Source organism: Periplaneta americana, chromosome 9, assembly GCF_040183065.1.
Source record: "Periplaneta americana isolate PAMFEO1 chromosome 9, P.americana_PAMFEO1_priV1, whole genome shotgun sequence".
Taxonomy (NCBI): Eukaryota; Metazoa; Arthropoda; class Insecta; order Blattodea; family Blattidae; genus Periplaneta; species Periplaneta americana.
The window spans coordinates 85,914,126-85,940,863 of record NC_091125.1 but is presented as its reverse complement, the minus strand read 5'-3'; the positions used below and the strand labels follow the sequence as shown (position 1 = coordinate 85,940,863).

Sequence of the window (26,738 nt, the reverse complement as noted above, 5' to 3'; positions counted from 1 at the left end):
AAATACGAGAAAACAAAGGATAGGGGAGATGAGAAGGATGATGCAAATCATCAAATCCAAACAAGTCTTAATCCACAATGTCAAGTCCATGTAACACACTTAGCATTTAATAGATGTCAAAATCTTTTGGTAATTATGTAACTTCACTCTACCAAACTGCTAGTTTTAGAAATATGAATATCTGAAGACAATATTACAGCATCTGGCGTGTTTATAAAACATAACTTAACTTATGATTTATATCCAATTCATTTTCGTATGAAATAATGTTACCTAAATATTTAAACTGATTCACTCGTTATTATCTCCTCTTATTTGCAGATGACCAAGTTCTCATCTGCAATTCTAATCAATGGAAGTTAGAATAAAAAGGTTATATTTACTTATTACAGAATAGATTCCTATAGTTAGTATTATTCATGGGAATAATGAGAAACAACACAAAACAGTCAATTACTCTAGTCATCTATATCATAGATGTCCAACTGTAACTCGTACGAGGAACCCCTAGCATAAGCAACCCGCAGCACATATTATTTAAGGCTGTTTTTCCTATTTTATATGGAAAGTTATTGACCTTAACAGAGCATGCTTGACGTGCAATATCTCCTGGTTCTATAGGTGTTTGGACACTCATGTTGAATATCAGGAAAGAAAATTAACTGATAAGCCAAATATGTTTTCTAGTGAAATTGTCAATGGTTGCTATTATGTATATAGAATCCTGGTTTTACTTTCTTCAGAACAAAAATATCGCCATAGCTGTCACTTCAGAGACTGAGGAAAAACTTAAAGGAACGAAAGAAACTAAAAATTATACATTAATTTATAGTGATGTGAGAAAACATGTACATGGTCGAGCTGATATTATGCTTTGGATTCACAATTAACTATGTAACAATGAAAAAACAACTTTCTTAATTATTTGGTTCATCTATGAAGGTTTTTGCTGAATACTAAAAAATTTGCCTTCAGTGACTTAGCCGGTTTTGATACTAGACGCCTCATGTGTAGAAGATGAGAACATTTTAGAAAGTCTGTACCAAAAACTTCTGTAGTCCAGACTTATTTAACATGACATAGAAATCTTAACACAATGAGGCTTTGTGAATAACATGGCTGATCTTAAATATTTGTTCAGGATTGCAGCTGACTGAAGTACAGTATGCATTAACTCAAACATTCTTCCTCTCTATTATAATTAATCAGAACAAACCTAATATTTTGAGAAAAATTCGTTCTGGCACGGGGAATCGAACCCGGAACCTATCAGCTCTGTGCGATTCGATTCCCAGTGCCGAAACGAATTTTTCTCAAATTATTAAGTATATACATGTTGACTACTAACACAAAATAGAAGTCGTGATTATTCAATGAGGATGGCGAGACCTCATATATATGAATATAGGTATATAATAAGAACAAACTTGAGAAAATTCTTCTGTCTATCCCAGTAATACTGTTGAATACTCAACAATGAAAGGTAATATTGTAATGTACAGTGAAAAGGGAATTGTCTTATTTTTTAATTGGTTCTGATACTGTAATGCCTAAAAAATTTATGTATTTATTATGATGCTCTCCTTTTTGGGTTCCTAGAAAGCTGTGGCCTCGCAAGATCTACTGCATTCCACTTTCTCTGCACTCTCAATTATTGAGATGTTGATATGTAACTTAGCTGGATAAGGAACAGATGAGTATTTTTTCTAAGATCAGCTTTTTTATATGCCATAAATCCTTGCACAGAAGCTATAGTTTTACTTTCCTTCTGAAGAAATCCATGCTAAGCATCTCTACTGTCCCTTAAAATCCACTACATTAAGTCCCAAACTATTAACTTGGGATCCAATGGGAGATGCAGAAAACACCAAGACATCGAGGAGAATTTATAGAGCAAGTAAAACCAGAGTTACTGACATTCTTAGTCTAACCAAGAGGTTGTGTTTTAACAGGCAGCACATGGGTTTTCCCAGCCTATTGTTTGATTTAAACCTGCAAAGTACACAATGCATGGATTTTCTTTATCAGTTGTTGCACTAAGCTGGTGACAAAATTCTGCTGGCACTTCAAATTGCCAATCTCAGTCAGTTTTTTGTACTATAGTATACTGCAGATCCAAAGTAAATTTTTTTCGTAAAAAATATGACCCAACTATTCCTCGTGCACTAACCACAGACCATATTCTCACTTTTACCATGTAGGCCTAGTGAAACTTCATGAGAAAAAGTGGATTTTCGGTACTACTATACAAAGTATTCTGGGCATTCACAAAGCCAATCAGATGAAACCAAGCCTTGTCACTGAAAAAAAAAAGCACTAGATCAAAGATTCTGTTGTGAATTGATTCTAACATTCAATGAGAAAGTTGAGAGAATGTGCTACTGGATCACCTGGATTCAATTCATGAATCACCAACACCTTACAGAGACGAAACTTAATATCTGAAACCCTTTACCATAGAATGTAACATTATGTTCAATAATGTGGTAGTTGACAGGTATTTTTTCTTTGGCTGAACTCCATCTTCATACTCATATCTTCAAGTGTTTGTTCTGTTAAGAGCAATTTCGGACACTTCTTCTTATCGAGAACAATCTGTTTCTCATCACTCAGATCTGTTTCTCATCACTCAGAAGATTCAACAACTTCAATTGTTGTGCAGCCTCTAGTAAATGCCTTTGTAACTTACAGTCATAATTTATATGACTTCTTCAGTAGCAATGTTGCAATTGGAAAAATATGTTGTAGTACTGTGTATCTATGTAACCATGGTAAAAAATACGTATTTATCAATACAGTTCAACTAACTGACTGACTAATTAACTAAGATTGACAATGTAAAGTGCAGAATTGTATCAACAGCTTAGTGCTGGGCCTAAATCAAATAAGAGGCTATGAAAACCCAACATGCCGAAGTCAAAAAGCAACCTCATGACTTAGTGAAAATGCTGGTAACTTAGGTTTGACTTAACCTATATTATATTACATGGACATTCAGTATCAGTGCTGTAATTTTACAAACAACATAGTTGTTATGAATGAAGCAACAAAATATGAGTGGCTATGGTATAGCATTTGTTATTGGTTCTCATCATAGACCTGATGAATTGTTTCATAAGAAATCAATGCTATGCAGGGAGTTAAGTGTTTATGAAAGAATCAACTCTTACCTCATTTGAAATATTGCTTCCTAATGAAGGACTTAAGGGGAAACTATTTACTAACGATGAACCCGGGTGAGGGCGACTACTTGGAGACATATTCTGATGAGATCCGAAGTCGAACAGTCCTCCAGAAGTGAAACTACTAATCTTTGATGCACTACTGCTCAATTGGATGTGGGAAGCATTCATAAATGCTGAGCTCTGTAACAAATGAAAGTGTAACTTTTTTGTGTCATTACGATTCTGAAGAAAATTTACAATTAAATTCAATGAACTGAATAAATAACTTTATTCTTATGAAATGTCATTCTAACAAAATTGCTTAACGAGCTAATGGGCATACTTATTATACATTTCATGTATGTACAGATACGGAAATAAAATTTGAAGTGAGTCTTGATGGAAGTCTACCTTTAAGTAGGCAACAATTTCGCATGACTGTCCACAAGTAGCATATATACAAAAGCTTGTTTACTGCACATGCACAGTGTGTTGTAAGCGAAACTTATACAATAATGGAACTTCAAATTTTATTTTCGTATCTCTACTCTAACAGATATGTTAGTGTAGTATAACATGAATTCAAAATCTTTAGCATTACCCTCTATAAAGATTTGATGAGCTGCTATGTCCGGAACACCCATTCATTCATTATGGTATGAACAATATCTTACAGGTTTAATAGTAGTATTTATTTAAAATTTATAAAGCCCTATTTGCATGGAGTACATTAGGGCCATAGTTTAGGCTAATCATATGAAATAAATACACATATAGTAATTAATACTTCTGATTAAGCTTCTGGCTGATATGTACACTACCGGTCAAAAGTTTTCGATAAGCTATGAAAACAACTATATACTTTATTTCAATGTACAAACACATCAGAAAAACTAAATAGACCAACAAAATAAATATTTTCTCTCTCTAGCATTATGATATGATAGAATATTCAAAACGAAATCCCTGTTTTAACCACAAATCCATAGTTGTGATAGGTGATCGAAAACTTTTGACCGGTAATGTACATCTATTATTAGGCAGTACATCTCACTTGACAATGTGTGTCAGAGGAAGAACAACTGTTTGTATGCATCAGAAGTCTGATTAGTGAAATGTGTAGGCTAACTGGCGATGTATGCATTGGAGGGGGAAAGGAACTGGCCACCCTACCCCATTATCTCCTGGCCTAGTTGTCTCATGAGTGATGCCTTATTGGTGTAACTTACAAGGTTCAAACCTGTCTTCGGACAGTTGACTAAACAACAACAATAGTAATTAAAGTCTTGAACAGTTAGTGAATTTTATGAAGCATTTGTAGCAACAGCTCTTTTGAACAAAGTGACTTTACAATTTACAGCATGCACATCAAGGTTTTATCTTTGCATATAATATACAGGACAGTCAAACAATGATGTTAAATGGACTGGATAACCTCATACAAGCACTTCGATTCTTGAACAGTCTTAATTTTTAAATGTTTAAAATAATTTCCAAATTTGCCATGACCAGATATAAATTGCGTACTAATAAAGCTTGGATTGCATTTCATTTGATCATACACTTGAGAAAAACTTGGATTGCATTTCATTTGATCATACACTTGAGAAAAAAGTAAGTTTTTGGTGACTAATCCTTTATTACTTTCAGTCCAATGTGAATTCCACGTAGGTACAAATAACAGGTTCTATAATTTTTAATTTAATGTATGAGAAGGGACATTTCATGTATGAATAAGGTCACCAGTTCATCAGGTTTAAGTATGCAAATTATGACAATAATCCCCACATTTTCTACTCATCTATCTAACATTCCCAAATTAACAGTAAACGACTATCAATATTGGGTACAAAAGACATAAGTTATTACAGAGTCCAAGGAGTCCTGGTGAGAAAACCTTGCTGCAGACAGGAACCCTGACTGCAATTGTAATGGAGATGATGTTGAAGGTGAGAAGTTGCTTCCTAATGCATTTCTTTCATTTAGAGTACTGCCAGGTATGTTGACTGGGGCAGAACTGCCGAGCATACCTAAAAACAAAACCGTACAATTGTATTAATGGAAGCAGACTTATACTATGTTGAGAGAAATGAGCAAATATAACCTGTTCCTGATTCGTTTCAATTATCCTCCTTACTAGCCTATCAGATTGTGAGGGACAGAATTGAGTTGTACAACTTTGGAGAGGCTCGAATCAAAGTCACTGATCCTTAAAATATACAGTGAAATCAACAGGCACCCTAAACTCACAGATCAGAGTTCTAGAGTTCACTCATTTGATTACTTATTTATTCAATTATCCAGCAAAATCTCTTATCTGGAACTAGCCTGATCCCTTTGGTGCTGGTTAAGAGGGATTCTACTGTAGTAAGTTGTTTTTAGCATAAGAAATACATAGCTGATTCTGTAAAAACAAATATGCTTCATAATTACATCAGGCTACATGTAAATTGGGAGAGTGAATAATATTGCTTACACAGTATTGATCAGATAACTAAATAAACTGTGTGGCTTTTATTTACTAAAACACATAACACAACACAAATAATACACTAATTTTAGGTTTGAATATTTATTGAAAATGAAACTTCATCTGAACTTCCTAATGTGGCAACACTGATTGCCCGAACATAACTAAATAAACATAAAAACTATGTGGATTTTCTTTATTAAAACAAATCACACAACACAAATAATACACTAATTTTAGGTTCGAATATTCACTGAAAACTGAAAACGCTTGTTCGAACTTCCTAATGTGGCAAAACTGACGGCCCAGACTGTGGTGATGTGACAGATTAAATTTTTCTTTTTTTGGTCCAGCCAAAAGGGCCGTTGTTCTGGTATTACCGGTTATTTGGATGCCAGTTACGAGGAATTTTACTGTACTATCTATTCCTCCAAAACAAACTTGATAACTATGTTCTTCCTCATCTACATTAGATGAAAACATTCTGTTTGTACTCACCAGAACTCGCCAGTCCAGCTGATATTGAGTTACTAACAGTAGGAGAATCTGTATCTAATTCTTTGTCTAATGATGCTAAGTTGAGAGGTTCATCTAAATTTAAATCTTCTAATGCATTTCCTGTAACAGAATAAAACTGTTTGTTATTAAAGTTTTTCTGTATATTCCTTGTGGTAGTACTTGGTGGCATGGGTATATTAGAAAATTACGCACATTGATCAAAGAGTTACAAACAAATAAATGAACAAATGAATAAACAAACAAAAAACACACACACGCACATGTACACAAACACAACACAAACCATACATGATGTAATAATAGTTACATTTATACAAGGTGAGTTTGAAAACTGCAGCCCACCACTAGACACAGGATTTATCATATCGATGGCCTAAGTCTAATACCACATATGTGATTATAATCAGTAAGAAAATAGTATTGTGCTTCTTAGTGGTTCAAATAGATAGAATGTATAAGTAATAAACAGTTTTATGCCTCTCCTGAAAATTTTGGAAAAATCACATATGTGGTATTAGATCTAGGCCATCAATATGTACATATACATTGTGCTGGTACATACAATAAGAATAATCAAAGAACGAATTTACCACTGTGGTACAAGTTACTGTGAAGTATTAGGTCAAGTAACTAAAAAAATGTTTGAGCATGTCCTTTAAGTATATTTTATCGAACCTGGAAACTGCTAATGAGCTCATATCGAGACTTACCCTCAAACTGTGCACACAGATATACATAGCAAATGCAGAAATAGAAAAATTAGTTACCCATATTGACTGTAAGGTTGTGAAAACTTACTGTCCATGGAATACTCTATTAACCCATTAGTGCTCACTGGCAACATTCGCAACTTTTGTTGCCATTTGTTTTAAAAAACTATATAAAAAAAACATAATATTAGGTTGACACTTTTTTTTGTGAGGAAGCTCTTCTAGACATATGTTCCCGTCATCTCAGGCACAATCCTTCATTTCAAAGTCAATTGTTGTGGAATGCAGACGCGAAATTCTGTAGTGATTTTGAGTGTCTCCACATACATGAAACTAAAATGTAATTAATTACTGTTGTTAAATCTCATTTCATTATTTAAAATCTCACTAAAATACATTTCAGAATGTTCACTTAATATTTTAAAGCTAGTATATGACAATGATTTTATTGTGGGTATATTCTACAGTGTTCTGAAATCATGTGACAACTCTAGTTGCCAGTGAGCACTACAATATGCACAAGTGTGCGCATTTAGTTTTACATGTCAGTTGATAATTTATTCACTATGAGCCACATTTTAAACACCATAAAAATGATCTCTCTAGAGCTCAATGGCAACTAAAGTTTCCATGAAATCTTAGGATCTTCTGATGCTTATAGAATTTGTTTAGTATTTTCCCATTACATGAGCGATGCATAGATAGGTATATGTGAAAAAAATGTAGAAAATTAAAACCAAAATAGTTCTGAACACTATGGGTTAAGAAACAATGACCTATACTTGGAGAGAGCAGTTGAGTTGTCATTCACCAAGAATGTCTATGCTGTCACGTGACATGTGAGATAATGCCATGCATGGAACACACTACTACTAAAGGCTGGGGGTTACTAAATTTTTCTATAATCTTTTATCCAAGTTTTAATTTTGCAGTTAATATGTTCAGATAATCGTTTGTACCCGTTTGTCTGCTTGGAGATCTAACAATGTACTCAGCAGTTTGAGGAGGAGGAAGTGTCAACATGAGTTCATAACAGTTCTCTTGCAAGTTCAGTTCAGATATGTGTGTGAGGCGTTCAGAGCTAAAGTGGATCAAGTCACAAATTTTCATAAATTGAGTTTAATTCATTTTCTGATTATCTGAAGTTGGATCTTATCCGAGCAATAATGGATCAAGTCTTAATTCCAAGCATTCGCTGGTAGGGGACACCAGTCACTTTGGCTCAGATTATTTGTTCACGATGTTCTGAGCTGTAGTGGATAAAGTCACCAAAGCGTTGAATCAATTAACATCATAATTGTTTATATTTTATAAATCTAGAATTTGAGAACTAGATAATTCACTAGAGCAAGTTAACATTAAATCCTATTATCTCAAAACTATGTCTCATGGACTTGATCCACTTTAGCTCTGAATGCCTCATATACTGTACATATCTCCCCCCTCTCTCTTTCTCCCTCCCTCTGTGTGTGTGTGTGTGTGTGTGTGTGTGCGCGCGCGCGTGTGCGAAAACTAATTTTAATTGACGTGTATTATCCTAATAGCAAATTTGTGATATTAATATTAAAGATGCCACAGAAGAATGCTGAGACCCTAAGAGCACTTTGAAATGGGGAAGACTATAAAGGTACTCTGAAGTGAGAAACTTTGGAAACCCCCGTTTCCATTTGTAAATTAAGTGTGTCCCAATGAAATAGCATATATTTTAATAAGTGGACAGGTGTTAACTCATTCTTGTGTTAATTTCCCAAAAATTACAAATGTTGAAAATAAGCACCAGCACTATCAATGCTTGCTGACGACATGCAACAGAACAATGAAGAAGTTATTTTGTTTGTGGTGGAATAGTAGCAAAGGTAATCTTAATTTCGCGTCTCTGGTCCTGCAATGTTCTCGGTTTTGTGATGTACACAGTATTCCTTTTAGAGTTCCCCACAGCTGAAATTCATTGGTGTGAAGCCAGGAGAAAGAGGTGGAGACTCCATACTTCCTCTTAAATCTTATCGCATTCCCGGGAAAAGTAACATTAAGAAAAATTTCTCACATATGTACAGTAAAGTGATGGCACACCATCATACTGAAAGCAACACTCTTCATATCGAATAACAGATATTAATACGAGGTATGACGTCTTGCAACTTTGTTAAGTAGATAGGTGGCACTCTGACAAGTCGCTGCATTGCTCTGGAAGGCAGACCGCACCAGTTATCTCTGGTATATTAACTGCTGGCTCTTCCATTATGTGTGGATTTTCGTTGACCAATACAAACAATTACGTCAATTAAGAGTTTCATTGAGTTTAAAAGCAATTAAATTTTGAAAAGCTTCCGTTCTTTCAAACATGTACAACAACCATTCAACCAGAACCATTCTCATTCAGTGATGGAGCAGGCTTGGAATGTTGATGAACATTGAATCTTCAGACATCAGTCTCGCGAGAATACTGGTTCACATAGATACTTGTTCGGGAAGTGTGTGAAGCTTTGCAACTCTGTCGCAATATTTTCATTGTCTGTTGACATTTTCAATCTTCTGCTTTGTCTCTAGTTCACATTTTGCACTGTTCCACTAGCCTTCAGAATTTACCACTACTGCACGACAAGTTCACAGATGTCACATTGCCATTTAGCACTCTTTCTGTGACTGTATTAGTTTTTAGTTGTAATACACATTTCACTGGGACACACTACTTTCAATACTCACTTGGTAATTATAAAAAAACTTTAATTTGACAATATAGCCTAGTGATGTAGATGCTTACATACATAGATTAAGATCATGTAAATGTTTGAATCTTTTTTCACTCTTCTCTTTCTCAACATTATATTAACATTTCATTCAAAATTACTACAGTTAGACAAGAAATTATTGTGTTGTAATTTTTATAAGTATAGATGAGTTCTCAAGGAATGTACGGCAATGTAAAAGTTAGACAGATTTATGGGGACATAAATAACAGCATACAAGAACAATCTATTGTGTCACCTTCTAAATAACAGCAATTACCTCATTTAGTTTAGTACTGAAGTTGAGGCAGGAAATGTGAATGACTGCTCATAAGAGTTCAGAAGTGAGGTTTTCTAGGTTGCAAACTTGTTCAAATTTTATTGTAATTTTCAATACTGTATGCATCTTTGGCTGTAGCTTTGAAACATAAACAAACTAAAGTTCGATTTTAGCACTAATGTAACTTATTTTAAACGAACCAAATAAATACACAAAAGCCAGAATATGCAACAGGACTTCAAAATCAGGTCTCCAACATATTAGCCACATGCATAATCCCTACAGCACAAAGCAGCTATGTTGAAGTGGTTAACTGAAAAACTGTATAGGTGAAACAATGGAATAACATATTCTTCACCTTGCAGCTGAGCTCTAAATGAAATGAACGTAAGATATACACCAGGCCTCAAGAGGTGTGCATTAATTTTACTTAATGACATAATATGATGCTACAAAAGCAGCCCTTCTAAGCTATTGGATGGATATTATTTATATTCAGTACCGAAAAGGAAATTCAATGGGAATAATGTCCCAGCACTATTACTATTTACAAAATTATACCTCCAACTGAGGACAGGAGACAGTGATAAAATATACAGTATATTACATTCATAAATTGCTTTGCAAATTAAAAATAACCCCAACTACTATCTAAAGAGAACGAAAGACATTTTCTGTAAAAAAGTTAATGTTTACAGAAATAGGTCTCCAACAATAAACTCCAACAAAAAATAGTAGGGCTTAGAGATATCTACATAAATTACTTTTTCAAATTAACCTAACCCTACCCATCCCAGAGAGAGACAGAAAATAAAGTGTTTATCTTTAAATATTTTACTTTCCTGTACAAACTGCAAACTGCATAGTCAGAATTTCTTCAACAAAAATAATTTACAACCACACAAATCAAGAAAACTATTTCAGTTTGCTCTCTATAATAAAGAATTCCAGTTTTTCACAGTTACTTTTGTATTTGCAGTCAATGTCAATTCATTATTTTTCCTCTAGTGTTTGTTTGTTTGTTTTAAAAGCGTTGTTGGTTATTTTACAAGTATTATAATTACAACCATCACTTTAAATTATTTATAACTTTTCATATTTCTAACATTTTAAACTCTTGATTCCCGAAAATACGGTGTAAACAGATTATGAGTTTCCCACCTACGCATGGTCAGTCAGTCCAGTTGTGATGTCTGACAAGGCCACAGCACAGAAATGAGTCATCAGTCTTAAGCCGAATAGCTGCTGACTGCATGTGTGTAGCAGTGTGCTAAGAAAGATATGGCTACTAATAGGCCGAAGTATTCTATTCCACAACAAGTGTTTATTTACGATTCATATGTGCATACAGAATTGGCCTGTGCTATCAGATTATTCCAAGAAAATTTCCCTGATGATCACATTCTAAGTTGTGCTGCGATTTATGAATATCTTTTTAAATTGTTATTTTTTTGTAATATTATTAGCCAGTGCCTCCAGTATTGAAGTTGTTATTTGATGAAGCACATAATTTGTATTGCTGTATGACTGAGTACAGGCTGCACAGCACATGCAGGCCGCGCATAGCATGAGAAACTCATAATTTGTCCACCCAGTAGCAAAGTCATATTACAAGAGACTACAATATACTAAGATCTATAACACGAAAGTTTGTGTAATATTAATTAATTATACACATCTATTCCCACAACATAATTTTTATTTGTAAACAGCTTGCCCTTTGAAAATGAAAAACACACATGCTTATTGTAAGAAACACAGGAAATGAAAGTTCTGTCTTCTTTTTGAGAGCACACTAAATGATTTAATTTAATTTTCCCTTTTCTTGAAATAATGATTGAAGAAAATAACCTACAAATGGAAATATTATCACTACATAAAAAAAAATCGAATTGTTGCAGAATGTACGAAGTGTCATCTTCATGATATTAATTTCTTTTACTAATTGTTCAATACATTCACTATCAAAAAGTGACTGCATTAATCGATCTATAAGTGTACTAAAAGGTTACCCTGTAATCTTAGTTCCAATAAAGTCAGAAGAAATATGCTATGAGGGTTGTGTTTAAATAAAAATTATTTTCAATACAGTTTATATAATCCATCTTCTTTTCTTTTTTAAAGTTAGAAGAAATATGCTATGAAGGTTGTGTTTAAATAAAAATTATTTTCAAGATAGTTTCTATAATTCATTTTCTTTTCTTTTTTAAGTTCAGACCAGAATTTAATTTCAATATAATTTTTTAAGGACACAACGAAAAAATTACTATTTAAATAATTAAATTCTAACAAACTGCTGATGCCTTATGGGGGAAGGAGAGGAAATTGGATGAAATTTCAACAATTACATCAGCTTACAGTTGTTTATCTCTAGTCTTGTCAACTGAAGTACTCAGCTAATCTAACAAGCTGCCAATAGTACACATTCAATCAACTGTATCTCATTTCAGATACCATGTAAGCAAAGATTTCCTGAGTCACATCATTAAGTAAGCATTAATTTAAGCACTTTTAAGGTCAAACTTCATACACAAATACAGTTATGCCAATAATAAAATATAATTCTATTAACTGTCATGAGTAATATTACCCTCATAATTTGGTTAAGTCAAGAGAATACATAATGCCTGTAGCAGTTTTCCACCTCTTCGGTAACTTCACGAACATAAATTGGACTTATTTTCTAACACTCAATCATTCATTCATTTTCCTGAGTAACTGTAATTCATACAAATAATAGGTTTCCTGGCTATATAGTGCATTTCGTAACGGATTTATGCGGTATCTGTCCCTTGAAGAACTACCCGTTTAATTCCTGATTATGAGTGATCCCATATGTCTGCTGGTAAGGCTACATACACTGCAGATCTGTAAGTAAATGCTCTATATTAAGTCAGCTAATTTTGAATTTCATCACAATCTGTATATTAAATATATTATGACCGTCATATTACTCACCTACGACTGACTCTACAGTATCACTTGCTGGATAAAAAGGAGTTGCTAGTGGTGATACTGCGGAAGCCATTGATCCAGAATTGTTGATGCTAAATGCCAGATAAATACTCTGTTTTCTCTGTGCCTTTTCCAGTGGATCTAAATGAGGATCACTATCAATTGCTATCATTTGCTTCTTAATTAAACTCTGTAATAATAAAAATTTGGGTCACAGTGTTTTAATACTCATTTAAATGATCACAAAGCACGATTTCTTTACTTGTGGCTTATCACTCATGCAATGAGTCAACAAGAATTCACAAAGAAAGAAAATCGTACCACAGATTATTACAAAGGTAATAAATTATTATCCTATCACTCCCATGAAGATAAATATGTATGTAGGCTGTTTCACCCTTAAGCAGTCACGTGGGGTGTTGTCAACACCCCAGTCACATATACCAGGGGCGTGTATTTAGGGTAAGCGGGGTAAGTGCCGCATACCCTACATACACTTCAAATTAATGTATCATTTTATCTCATTCAGCTTATAGATAAACACTTTTAATAAAGTGTATTCTGCACTTCATATATAAATGTTCTGCATTAACTACATTTCTGCAGTAAGGCAGCTCTTCATTCACAGCTTGCCTTTAGCCTCATTTTACAGTGCTGGCGCATGCGCGGACAGTAGACAAGGATGGAAAATTTCCTCGTACACCACTGTATTGCCTATATGCAAGAATAAGCGCTGGGATTATCGCTTGTCCTGGCTTGTTAAGTTCCTGCAGAAGAATACCAGTGTTGATTGTTGAATTTGGCAGTGTGTGTGAAACATGCGATTTGTTTGTCAATTGAGATAGTGTTCAGGATCTCTCAGTTATTTGAAGATTTGTTTCTTTGTGAGTGACAATTTATGTCGTAGTTTTCTGTGTATAAATTAAATATTGATTAAGAATGGGAGATTCATTATGTCATATCGAAAAATTATTGAAACACCCATTTCGACATTCTTTGTAAGAAAAATTAAACATAATACAAAGTGATCGACCGTGTCCTGAAATGCCAACGCTTTTTGCAGCTCATAAAGACAAAGGAAAAGAATATACTCGACATTTTCAAGCGTCCCGATATCAGAAAACTCAGTGGATTGCAGGAAGTGCGAAATTAAATAAACTCTTTTGCTGGCCCTGTCTTATGTTTTCTAAAGAAGAAACAGTTTGGTCTAAAAATGGTTATGATAATCTGAACAATCTGCACAATGCCATTAATAAACATGAAAAGTCACAGGCACATATTTTTAGTGTTTTACAGTCTAAGTCATTTGGATCATCTCAAATAGACGTACAGTTAGATTCACAACTTCGTGTCAGTGTCGAGCAACACAATGAAATGGTGCGAAAGAACAGGGAAATACTGAAGAGGTTAATTGATACAGCCTGTTTTCTAGCCATACATGAATTATCATTTCGTGGTCATTGTGAGTCAGAAGAGGCAGTTAACAAAGGAGTATATTTATGTGCGCTCAATTACCTTGCAAAATATGACTTAACCCTCAGCCATCATCTGGAAACCTCTACCACATTCCGCGGAACTTGAAATCGAATACAGAATGATTTGATTCTCGCTGTAAGTGATGTTGTTATGGATAACATAAAACAAGAACTTTCAAAAACGTCATTTGTTGCAATCATGCTAGACAAAACTTCAGACATTATGAATGCATCTCAGCTTTCAACCACTCTTAGGTATGTTGATTCAGAGAATGGTGAGATTAATGAAAGATTCATATGTTTTACTGATGTAAGCAATGATAGATCTGCCAGTGGTTTATTCGAACATGTCCAAAATATAGCCACTGAGTATGACATAAGTAACAAGCTCGTTGCTCAAACGTTCGATGGAGCTGCTGTCATGGCTGGTCACACAAATGGACTGAGAGTTAAAGTTCTTGAAAAATATCCTAAGGCAATATTTGTGCACTGTTTCAGTCATAAATTAAATTTAATCTTGTTGCAGTCACGTGTTTGAAAGAGTGCAGAATATTTTTACAGACTTTAACTGGTTTGGGTTCTTTCTTCAGTAAATCGTCCAAACGAACACAACTTAAGGAATACACCTTAAAAAAATGCCTAGACATGCTCCAACTAGATGGAATTTTACATCGCGTCTTGTTCAGACTGTAAGGGAACATAGGGGTGAATTTATTGGATTTTTTCAAGACATATTAGAAGACAGTTCTACCTGGGACAGTGAAACAGTTGTTACTGCACAATGTCATTCTGAGAAAAAGATGTCATATAAACATTATATATTTTCAGAGTTACATTAATTTGAAATTATTAGTAAAATACCTTTTTTCTTTAGTTTTACGGGTAAAAAATATTACAAATAGAAAATGAACTATTCAGAAGTGCCATTTCTTTAATTGGCTAGTTTTCTGAAGCTAAAAATAAGCTCTGTAAGGGACGGTAAATCCTCGAGAATCACATTCATGACTAATGTGTATAAAAGAAATGTCAATAAGTAAATTTCAGAGCTTACCCACACAAAAAATACACTGCACACCCCTGACATATACGGAGCTGTTAACTACATATTGAGTAAGCCTGTACCTTTCTTAGAATTGGTAAGACAATAGTAACAGTAAACATGTTTGAAATCGGAAATCACATACTCGAGTTAATAACAGTTTAAGTGGTATGGGGTGACGCTAACATCCCACACTCCTATTGTAAATAGTGACAGTGACTGAACTGACCATACTTGTGTAACAAATAATAATGGATGTTAAGTAGTGACAGTAAAATCAAGAAAGTGGTCTGGAAAGGAAGATAGTAAGTAAATTTGATTAGGAGTGAAGAGACATTCGAATATTACATGTGAAGCAATACTGAAGTATTACCATTACAGTACATTAATTATAACACTTCTGAATGATATGAGATTCACATACAGGTTCGTGTGGAGCTCAAAAGAAAGTCAGAAAAGGAATCTGAGAAGTTTCTTTCGAAGATCATAACTGGAGATAAGACTTGGCTGCATCATTTTGACCCTGAGAGCAAGCAACAAAGCTCTGTGTTGAAATCTCTATCATCACAAACCAACCAAAGCCACAGTGTCATCTGCACGAAAGGTCATCTCATTTTTCTAACATTCAAGAAATGGTTTACCAGGATGATGTACAAGCATAAATAACTGTGACAGAACAGTACTACAAAAAATGTATCGAAGACATTAACCAATCATGTCAGACAAAAATGATCATACCTCAACACAAGGTGAATGCTACCACCACAATAATTCACGGCCTCAAATTGGAAATTCAATTATGGAATATCTCACTAAGACAAACACGAAATGTGTCCCTCACTCTCCCTACAGTTCGGACCTGATACTATGACCCCCTACCCCCTTCCCGAAGTTAAAGAAACATCGCAGGATGAACCTGCAGTCTTCAAAAGAAGTAGTAAAGACTGAGGAGGAGATTCTGAAAAATTTATAAAAAAATAGCTTCCAGCACATCTTAGAAGACTGGCAGAAACATTGGGACAAGTGCAGTGCCACCAATGTGGACTACTTTGATAAAGACCAGTACAATTTGTAGAATAAATACAGGTATGTCGCAAAAAAATCATAATAGTTCACTGTTTACTACTGAACAACCCTTGTATATCAAGATGCAATCATATTTCTTCTTTGAGCCCATATAATGCAGCCAATTATTATTCAGCAATCTCTTAAACTCTGAAATCTATTCAGAGATGGTTGAAGATCTACAGCATCGCATTGTTTTAGTTTGTTTCCAACATTGTTCATAAGACTCCTCTATGGTTTCACAACTGTCCTGCAGACGCATGCAGATTGCAAACTGACATCAGAGGAATGATGGAATGAAAATGACAAAGGGGAAAACAATGTAATCAAGAGAAAACCTGTCCCACAGTTGCTTTATCCACCACATACATAGGATGACTCAAAAGTAATTATGTTTACAAACTTCCTGTATGTTCCTGAATCAATGATAAAAAAAATGTTCCTATGAGAATGTGATCGTAAATGCTTTTTTTTTTTAAAGAACAGCCAATAAGTTTCAAAGTATGCTTTTGTCAACTATAGTGATGTCATTAGACTTTTATCTATAGGGCGAAATGAAGTCCGTCATTTATGCAACTGCCATAAACAATAAAGATGATACATGAAAACACGTGCAGAATAATATGGCAGACATTCGAATAAACCCTATTGTGCATTACAGAATCTGTTATTCTTGGGTAGTGTCAATCTTGCTTAGGCATGAGTGAATGAGAAACTATTGTGTATGTTATAAAAAAAAAAACATTTCTTGTTGTAGGCTATACTAAGCAATACAGGTATGCATTGGAACACTTCTTTCACGAAGCTCTTTGCTTTGACTAAAAATTATTTTGCTGATCAATGGCATTTTGTGAATGTTATATCCAGCCCACACTATCCCAAAACAAACAAGCTTGCTATTTCCTCTTGTAACCTCATTGTAAGTAACATCATGGTTACATATGAATGTTTTTTATGTAATTTATTAATTGTTACCTTCGAATTGTCTGAACATGTGTAAATTCTATGTATTAATAAATCTAATTTATTGAATTGACTTACTGTAATTAAATCAGACAGGTGTTGTAAAGAAAGCTAACTACTTCCTTTTTGTACCCTCCTTGTTGGTAACATGATGGTTACATATGAATTTTTTCTCATGTAATTTTTATAAATTGTCTTCGAATTGTCTGAACATGTGTAAGTTATATGAATTAATAAATATATCATTTATTGAATTTACATATTATAATTTTTGGTACGAATTTCATCGAAGAATAGTGATGAATTTCTAAGTGAAACCACACCATACAGTAACTTTCAAATTATGAAAACCTTGTTAAATTAAAATCTGGAGGTCGTTTTCTGATAAAATTCTGAAAAAATCGTGTGTTAACTCCACTATTACGAAAGAAGTGTGCTTTGTCTGTGCAAGAAACATTTTCCAAGAATTATTATATTCAGTTGAATATCGGCTAGCATAAAAAAAGCAAATCCATAATATTTTCTGCTTGTCACTTTCTTTGAATGCTAACAGTGATTTTAGTTTATATGGGTACAAATTAAGATCTTTTCTTAAATTCTCAAACTGTGCTACAACTCATTTAAGATGTCTCGACATCCGACTAACACTACTAATTCCATGGTAATTATTTCTAGTTATTTCATTTCTTGTCTGAAGCACTTCAGCAGCAGTAACATCACTAACTTATTAGTGATTACCTTCGGTCTTCCAGATTTTTCTTACCAGCAACAGAATCAGTTTTCTCAAACCTATTGATAAAAACCCCAGTAATTAAGAACGAAACATGAGCCATCTCTTAAATTATAAAGTGTTCTAAATTTTCTCAAATTTTGAGAAAGACTCCTATTGCTTTCATAACAGCACGTGACCAGCTGTAACCCAACTAAAAATTTGGTAAATGTGTTTTTAAACAACTTTCCTATGTTAACTGAAGCTATGATGGTAATTTACCTTCGTTAATGACTAGTTTCGACTTGATTTCGGCCATCTTCAGATTTCTAGTGAGATCTTTGCTCATTTCTGGTTTCTTCTTACGGTGTCATAGTGGTGGATGTGTTTATTAATTGGTAGTGCTGTGTCAAATAGGGTGTACATACTGAAATTAAATTGTGTTTTGAGGATATGTTGTGGCACATCTGTATATTTCATACTGTTCTGGTGCATTTAGTTTCTGGTCTTTCAGTTCAATATGTAGTATTTCAATGTCTGTTCCTACATAGCTGAAGTTGTAGTTGGTAATATGTTCTGCGTACATGGCAGTACAGATCACAGAAATAACCAAATCACACAATACTTCCATATACGCAGAACACATCATCGACAACTACAGCGACATTGTAACAGACACGAATATCATACATATTGAACCAAAAAAACCAGAAACTAAATTCAATGGAACAATGCGAAATATACTGACATACAAAAACACAACTACAGCATATCATCAACACACATTTACATTTCAGAATGCATATCCTATTTGACACAACATTACCGATCATAAATGCACCCACCTCCGAGGCACCATAAAATGAAACAGAAACAACAAGGACCTCACCAGAAATCAGAAGATGGCCAAAATCAAACCAAAACTAGTCATTAACCAATTTACTAAATCTTTAATGTTAAAAGTGTATAATCAAGATGTGTATTCCAACAATGAATGGTAAAACCATGACTTGAAACTTAAAAATTCTTATAGCAGTATTAATAAAATATTAATGTTTTGGTAGAAAAAAGGGTAGGTATGGACATGCAAAAAGTAATAAATGAAAAACATTTTTTGCCTAAAACTGTGATTTCTGACTCCCCCCTTCCCCAAATAATATAATATTCATCTGACTGATGAAAATGGAAAAAAAAAAAAAAAAATAATGATGCATCTGAGGTAGTAATTCTACTTTTTTACTAGTTTTGCTAAGAACAACACTAAAGTTTGTAGTATTCTACTGAATTAGGTAATGACTGCACCCTTAGTTTTTTCTGTGTACCCTTCTATATATATATATATATATATATATATATATATATATATATATATATATATATATATATATATATATATATAAGGCTCATGAAGGGCAGAGCCGATTTATTTATATCATTAAGGTTATAAACACTTTAAAATGACAATGCAAAGGGACTTCAATTTAACCCCTTCCCTCATGCTGGCATGATATAATACCGAAACCATGCCTCCAGTTGCGTGTATTCACACATTGCTGTACGATTTTGTTCTGCCTTATTAGTATTGTGGAACTTGAGGAGGTCCTCGTTCATAATAAAGCAAGTCTATAAAAATGGGAATGCATACGTTTGGATTCTGAGTTTGTTTAAAATGCCTGTCAGAACATTGGTAGCATTTAAATACCCCGATTCCTGAGAAAGGGGTAATAACATGTCTCGAATGAAGACGGGATAGGAAAGAGAGAGAATTTACAAAGAAACTTTCTGCAATATTACTTCCGCAATAAAGAAAGAATACATGATATAAGTTTTAAAATCAATCAATCTTCTTAATGTATCCAGCTGTTTGCTGACAATATAAAGTCCACTATAGTCCACACTGCTCTTCTTTTTTAATTGATTTATCTTAAGATGCTTTATCAACTACAATGGTTATCTAGCTAGCATTTGAGTGAGATGAAAGTCATAATGCCAGCGATATGAGTCCAGTGCTAAAAGTTACCAGCATTTGCTCTTAATGGGTTAGTTTCCTGAAATGTTCGAACATGAGGGGGCAAGCAAAACATTACAACCTTCGTCTTATTTCATACTAAAAACTAATCGCAAGATGTGCTAAAATTCTTAAGCAGTTAAAACATGAAAGGGTGGGAGTAGAGGACAGCAAATATTTTTATAACAAGGTGGAACAAACACGACAGGCCTCCTTCCGCAGACCAAACATCGGCAAATATCGAACTTCGCCATACTCATCAAACTTGAACCGAACATAGCGCCTGTAAAGCACGACATTATAATGGGTTGAAGGAAGACCCTGGAAAAACTTCAACCAGGTAACTTGTCCCAACCAGAATATGAACCTGGGCAGCTCATTTCATGGTCAGACATGCTTACAGTTACTGCTCATTTAATCACTATAATCCTGATGTAACTTAGATCCACATCCCATAATGCATTGCACACAATGTCTGATGAAGAGAACTTGTATGTTTTGATGAGTTATTCTTAGAGGGGGATGGATGAGTCAATAATGAGCAATGAAGTCACAAGTGAATTAAATAATCTCAGATTTAGTCCTAATAAATCTTTAAATTTTCATGATATTAATTGAAATGTTGAGAAGAAAGTTTTTATGAAAATGTGGCAATGCAGTTGACACAAAAGAAGAAAAAATGAAGTTTTTATTCTTCTTGAAGTTTCCGAAAGTAATGCATTATAAAAAAGTATATTTAATATTATTATATTAATATGTACCTAAAGTAATGCTCGATTACTACAAATTTTAGTTACTACAATTCCTAAAGTATTGAATTTGATAGAGGCTAGTAGGATTGGAACATTCTTGAACTCAGAGAACACCACTGGTCAGAAGGAAGTTGTAACAAAGGACACAACTGCTCATCAACATCTTCCTGAAGCATTACAAAACAATGTGAAAATGTTCGATGCAGATACATACAAAGCACAAAAGCTAGTAGTATTTCAAAACACAGCTACACATCTGAAAGCATTGTCTTCATATATCATTAACATCCGCAATTAGGGTTTAAGCGTACGAGACACCTTCATGAGGTAAGGATGAGTAAATTGTTTAAGAGCACTTTTAGTAATTTTACAGCATTTAAAATTAATACAACACACTAAAAATACGAAAAACAAATGAATGCTGTTTTGATTTTTCTTCTATGAAACAGTATTGGAGGATTGGGGTTTCAAAGCTAAAGTGGAATTGTTAAATTCGTTAGTATTCATAGTAAGAAATGCTACTAAGAACACAAAAAACTGAGCTGAAATTATACAAAAATAAGTTGATTACAATGTTTTAGAATGAACACATAGCTAGTAATATTTTCATTCTAGTAATAATATTTCTGTTAACATTAAAATCTTTTATTTCGTTTTTACTTCCACTCCCTTTTTTATTTCTACATGTGTAACGAGTATAACGCATATCATCATATTACTGTTTATAATAAATTAAACGGTATTTAAAAGAATATTTTGTAGCAGTGGCTTAAATTGATATCATATACTTACAGCTTGCATGACTTCCTGTTGATTACTGCTGCTATTGCCAAAGAGTATGTGACTGCTACTACCACTAGCACTTTTGTTGTGTGTCAACTGAGAGCCAGGAGCTTTACTGTGGGAACTATTGGAGCCGAGACTGCTAGTAGATGCTGATTCTGATACTTCACCACTCCCATTCTGAAACGAGTATCAATTCATAAAACCAAAATGGAGCCATACAGAGTTTATCTCTGATGATTTCTGATCATGTGGCTGTGAAAATTTTTATGAGGTTTACGAACAGCGACCTACATTTCTGTTTTTATTTGCTTTTCCACAGCAAGCCTATCATGCTGCCTAACCGAATTCTTTGGATTTCCCAAACTTTTCTACTGTTCTTCAGTGTAAATTTTTTACTTCAACAGTAGGACGACAGGGACTTTCCGCCTCCCTATTAGGACAAACCAGTCATTTTGACAGGTAAAATATTTCCTTGCAATATTTTGACTCTTGTTATTCTGAAATGTACAAAAATTCTATCTCTTTATTGGTTTTATTTTCATATCACTGTTACAATTTCATAAAAATTCTTCCTCCTACAGTAGCTAATAGGGGTGTACATAATCATCAATTTAAGTCAGGAGGACTGAGTTATTCATACTCACTATCAGTTATATAATTTTTTTTAAAATATACATTAAAATTATTTAGTTGTTTATTTATTTATTATAGTTTTATGGATTTCAGAACCATTTATTCCTTGCCATTTAGATTATGTATACTTTCTTGAACAGAGGAGAAACATTAGAAAAAATGTAACTTCCTAATTCTACTGTAAGAATAAAAATAAAATATAATAATAATAATGATAATATAAAAATAATAATAAGACAAATATAACATAAAAATATACGAAAAATCTCTTCAATGGAGAAGACATTAAGCTACCGAAATTCACTTATATTGCCACCATCTTTCTCATCTTCGTCAGAAGAACTTATATTCAAACTTGTAGGCAGTACATAATCAAAATCTATTCTGGAATTATCATTGCCTGCTGTGAACTCATTATCTTCATAAATACTATCCTCTCTCTCTGATTCTACATCTGGGTGGCAAGGGTTAGAAAAGTGCATTCCATAACATCTCCTACTCAAATCTCATTTTCATCTTTCCATGGTGTAATCTGTTTTTAACAAACAAGACTCTGGGGACCAAGTCACCATGATGTAACCATGTCATAAAAAGTGGAAGAAATGCAATTTCCGCATACTGACATGCCATGGCATGTATAAGCATCCCCTAAGTAGTAAAAGGGGATATGGTTGGTGAAGTTGCCTTACAATCCTCGCAGCTAGATTGTATGGACCCTACCCAGTGGTACTCATTATGCAGCCCATGGGTAGCATGCGGCTCTCAAAAATATTTATTGCGGCTCTTGAACTAATATCACTATTAACTTAATACTATCTCTTTATATATACAGGGTGTATCAAAAATACGTGTACAAACTTCAGGCATGGGTTCCTTACACCAAAAGAAGGAAAAAAGTTCATATGAACATATGTCCCATAATCCTTTGTTTCCCCGTTATTCATTTATTACTAAAAGTTTGCGTTCAACGGCCTTCGAGGTTTAACCTCAAAACTTCATTTCTTTATGCACTCATTCATAGAAGGCTGTGACTCGTATCAGAAATGGACTGCAGATGGCGAAGTGTTGCCATGGAGACTTGTTTACATGTATCATTTGTCATTAGTCTGTCTTCAACGTTGCAATTGTGAACGTGGAGTGAGTTAACGTGTTTCGTTCAACCATGGCAGGACGATATTCATTTCGTGAGCAGGCTGACATTTTTATGTATGGTCGCGCGAATGGTAATGGACGCGAGGCTGTACGGCTGTATCAGATGGCGTTTCCAGACCGAAGACAACCGAATCATCAAACCTTTGTTGCTGTGTATCGTCGCGTTGCTGAGACAGGAACCATTGCACCACAGACTGGTGATCGAGGAAGACCAAGAGTTGTTCATACGCCGAACCTCGAAGAAGACATTTTACACTGTGCCGAAGACGATCCAGGTATCAGTACAAGACAACTGGCTGTGGTAACTGGTACATCACACAGTACAGCATGGAGGGTACTTCACGAGCAGCTCTTGTATCCGCAACGTGTGCAGGGCCTTTCGCCTGCCGATTATCCACCACGGGAGAACTTTTGCCGATGGTTTCTAGCACAAATAGCCAATCCATTGTTTGTCTCATCAGTTTTGTTTACAGACGAGGCAACGTTTGGGAGAGATGGAATTACCAATTTCCACAATGAACACGTATGGGCAGATCGGAATCCTCGTGCTGTATTTCAGGCTAGACATCAGCAACAATTTAGGATTAATGTGTGGGCTGGAATTGTAGGTGACTGTCTGGTAGGTCCATACATTCTACCAGCACATCTTACAGGTGCTATCTACAGGGACTTTATCCAAAACACTCTTCCAGAATTACTGTACGAAGATGTGCCTCTGAACATAAGACAAAACATGTGGTTCATGCATGATGGGGCTCCAGCACATTTTAGTCGCCTTGTTCGAGATACAATGACTGGTGTCTACCATGACAGATGGATAGGCAGAGGAGGACCAGTTCAATGGCCAGCACATTCTCCCGACCTCAATCCTTTGGATTTTTATCTTTGGGGGCACCTTAAACAATTGGTTTATGGAGCAGACATCCCGGATCAAGAAACTCTTCATCGACATGTCACAGAAGCCTGCGAAACCATTCAACATCAATCCATGAGTATTTGAAAGGGTGCGACAGTCCATGATTCGATGAGTGCATGCACGTCTAGAAGCAAGAGGAGGACATTTCGAGCATTGGTTATGAGTTTTGTGTGTTGGCATATTATGAGTGTACCAATGTGTTGAACAGTTCCTAACGGGGAAACAAAGGGTTATGGGACATATGTTCATATGAACTTTTTTCCTTCTTTTGGTGTAAGGAACCCATGCCTGAAGTTTGTACACGTATTTTTTATACACCCTGTATATATATATATATATATATATATATATATATATATATATATATATATATATTTATTTCTGTAATAATGGACAACTTTGGTTACCCTACATCAGTGGTCGGGCTAGCATCTCTTACCCGCAGATAAGAGAGTGCACTATGGTACAATCGTGGTTGCTGGCGGGTATGCTCTCTACTGCTTACCCTTTACCCATTTCAGTGAGTTCTGACGACCACTACCCTACATCATTACTGTCAATGAAGGTTTACAACAATGACACGAATCTGTTTTCTTTTTTAAAAAAGGTAGTGTCATGTATTATGCACAATTTATGTTGCTGTTTAGTCAACTGTCCGAAGACAGGTTGGAACCTCATAAGTGACGCTAAGGCATCACTCATGAGGAAACTAAGCCAAAAGATGAGTAGGGAGGGCAGTTCCATTCACCCTACATTGCATACACCGCTGACTATCAACATATTTCACTAATCAGGCTTAAGATGTATATAAAATTGTTCTTTTTCTAATACATCTTGAAGTGAAATGTACGCTACTGTCTGACGTAAGAACATGTCAGTCAGAATCTCTTATTATATATTGATATACAGTAATGGGCTATAAACGTTTTATCTCAACAAACATTAAAACAGTGTGCATTCAAATTTTGATAATAAGTCTCCAAAACATTCTCAATCAAGGATAGCAAAACTGAAAATGTAACAAATGGCTGTAATATCTGAACAGAAAGTAAGTAATGTACATAAAAGCGAATCGACAACAAAAGCATTATATTGAATAGCTGATATTAAGCCATTTACATATTCGGAGATTGTTAAGGATTGTCTTCTAGCTGTATGTAACACTTTACTTTTTAAGTTTCCAAATTAAAAACAGAGTAAAAGTGAAATAAAACAACAAATCAACCTGCTTGTATTGACATGATTCTGCAGAAGGGTAGCAGAGTCTGCCCTTCAACTTCAAAATACTGTACCAGTAATATGTTAGTTCTGTTGCTTTACATTGAAATAATAATAATAATAATAATAATAATAATAATAATAATAATAATAATAATAATAATAATAATAATAACAACAACAACAACAATGATGATGATGATGATGATGATAATAATAATAATAATAATAATAATAATAATAATAATAATAATAATAATAATAGGTCAAATAATTAAATAAATAAAAATCCGCGCATTTTGTTAAGCTTCAATACTGTGAAATGCTTTGCAGCTCTCGGCAAATTACTAATTCTCACTTTTGGCTCTCCTCTAATTTCTAGTGAGTACCATTGCTCTAACCAAAGGAAGATGTGGTCCTCCAAACAGTATGGGAGTTGTCTATAGGTGATATAACTACCATAATATAAAAATATAGTACCGGTACATACAATAAAACGGTTATACTTTTTGCTACATCACTCTCCTATATAGGAGAGCAAGAGAGTTAATGATTTTACTGTCAAGAATTCCGCAATGGTTAATGACGATGATGATAACAATATCTGAAGGACTCCCTGCAAAAAGGGAGTGGCTCTACTTTTTGGTCAAATTAATGTTTTGCTTGTTTCATATCATAAAAAAATATACCCAATCATATAGTGCAAGAATGGTGTGATTCCGAGAATTGGTAGTAAGTGCAAATGGAGCTGAGCTCCCAATTGTTTCATTGCAAAAATGAGGTAGCTCCTGGAGCTATATACAGAATAAACGGTAAGTAATGTCATTAATTTCAGGGCATTATTCTTTGAGAAATAAAAAAAAAAAAACAGTTCAATAAAATTTTGCTAGTTTTTATTCACTTTTCGAGATAAAAATTGTTTTATATGAAATATTTCATATCATGTGTTCTGGGAAAGGCATTGATTTAATTCCCAAACTGTTCAGTCATTTTAAGAGAGCAATGTATTATGATAATGAATGTTTGAAATAGTTTTTAGTTTTGTCCTTTAAATGGGCAGAAATTTGAGCAGAATAAATGTAACTTTTCGTTCTGCAAAGAAATTTCACAATGTTAATTTTGTTCACAACAAATTTCTTCACATTTAAAAGACAAAAGTAAAATTCTTTCAATCACCTCAAACATCTTGCTTACATGA

At 34.2% G+C, this 26,738-nt stretch overlaps 1 protein-coding gene across 1 annotated transcript in view; it reads right to left on the bottom strand.

Moving 5' to 3' along the window:
- The window catches only part of unk (RING finger protein unk), a 64,469-nt gene that overhangs the window by 12,802 nt on the left and 24,929 nt on the right, over positions 1-26,738 (bottom strand). Inside the window, exons 8-12 of the mRNA XM_069835190.1 lie at positions 21,628-21,798; positions 12,828-13,014; positions 6,133-6,252; positions 5,034-5,194; positions 3,171-3,365 (exon numbers count right to left, since the gene is read on the bottom strand). Of these exons, the coding sequence (XP_069691291.1) occupies positions 3,171-3,365; positions 5,034-5,194; positions 6,133-6,252; positions 12,828-13,014; positions 21,628-21,798 (834 nt within the window). The remainder of the gene's footprint in view (positions 1-3,170; positions 3,366-5,033; positions 5,195-6,132; positions 6,253-12,827; positions 13,015-21,627; positions 21,799-26,738) is intronic.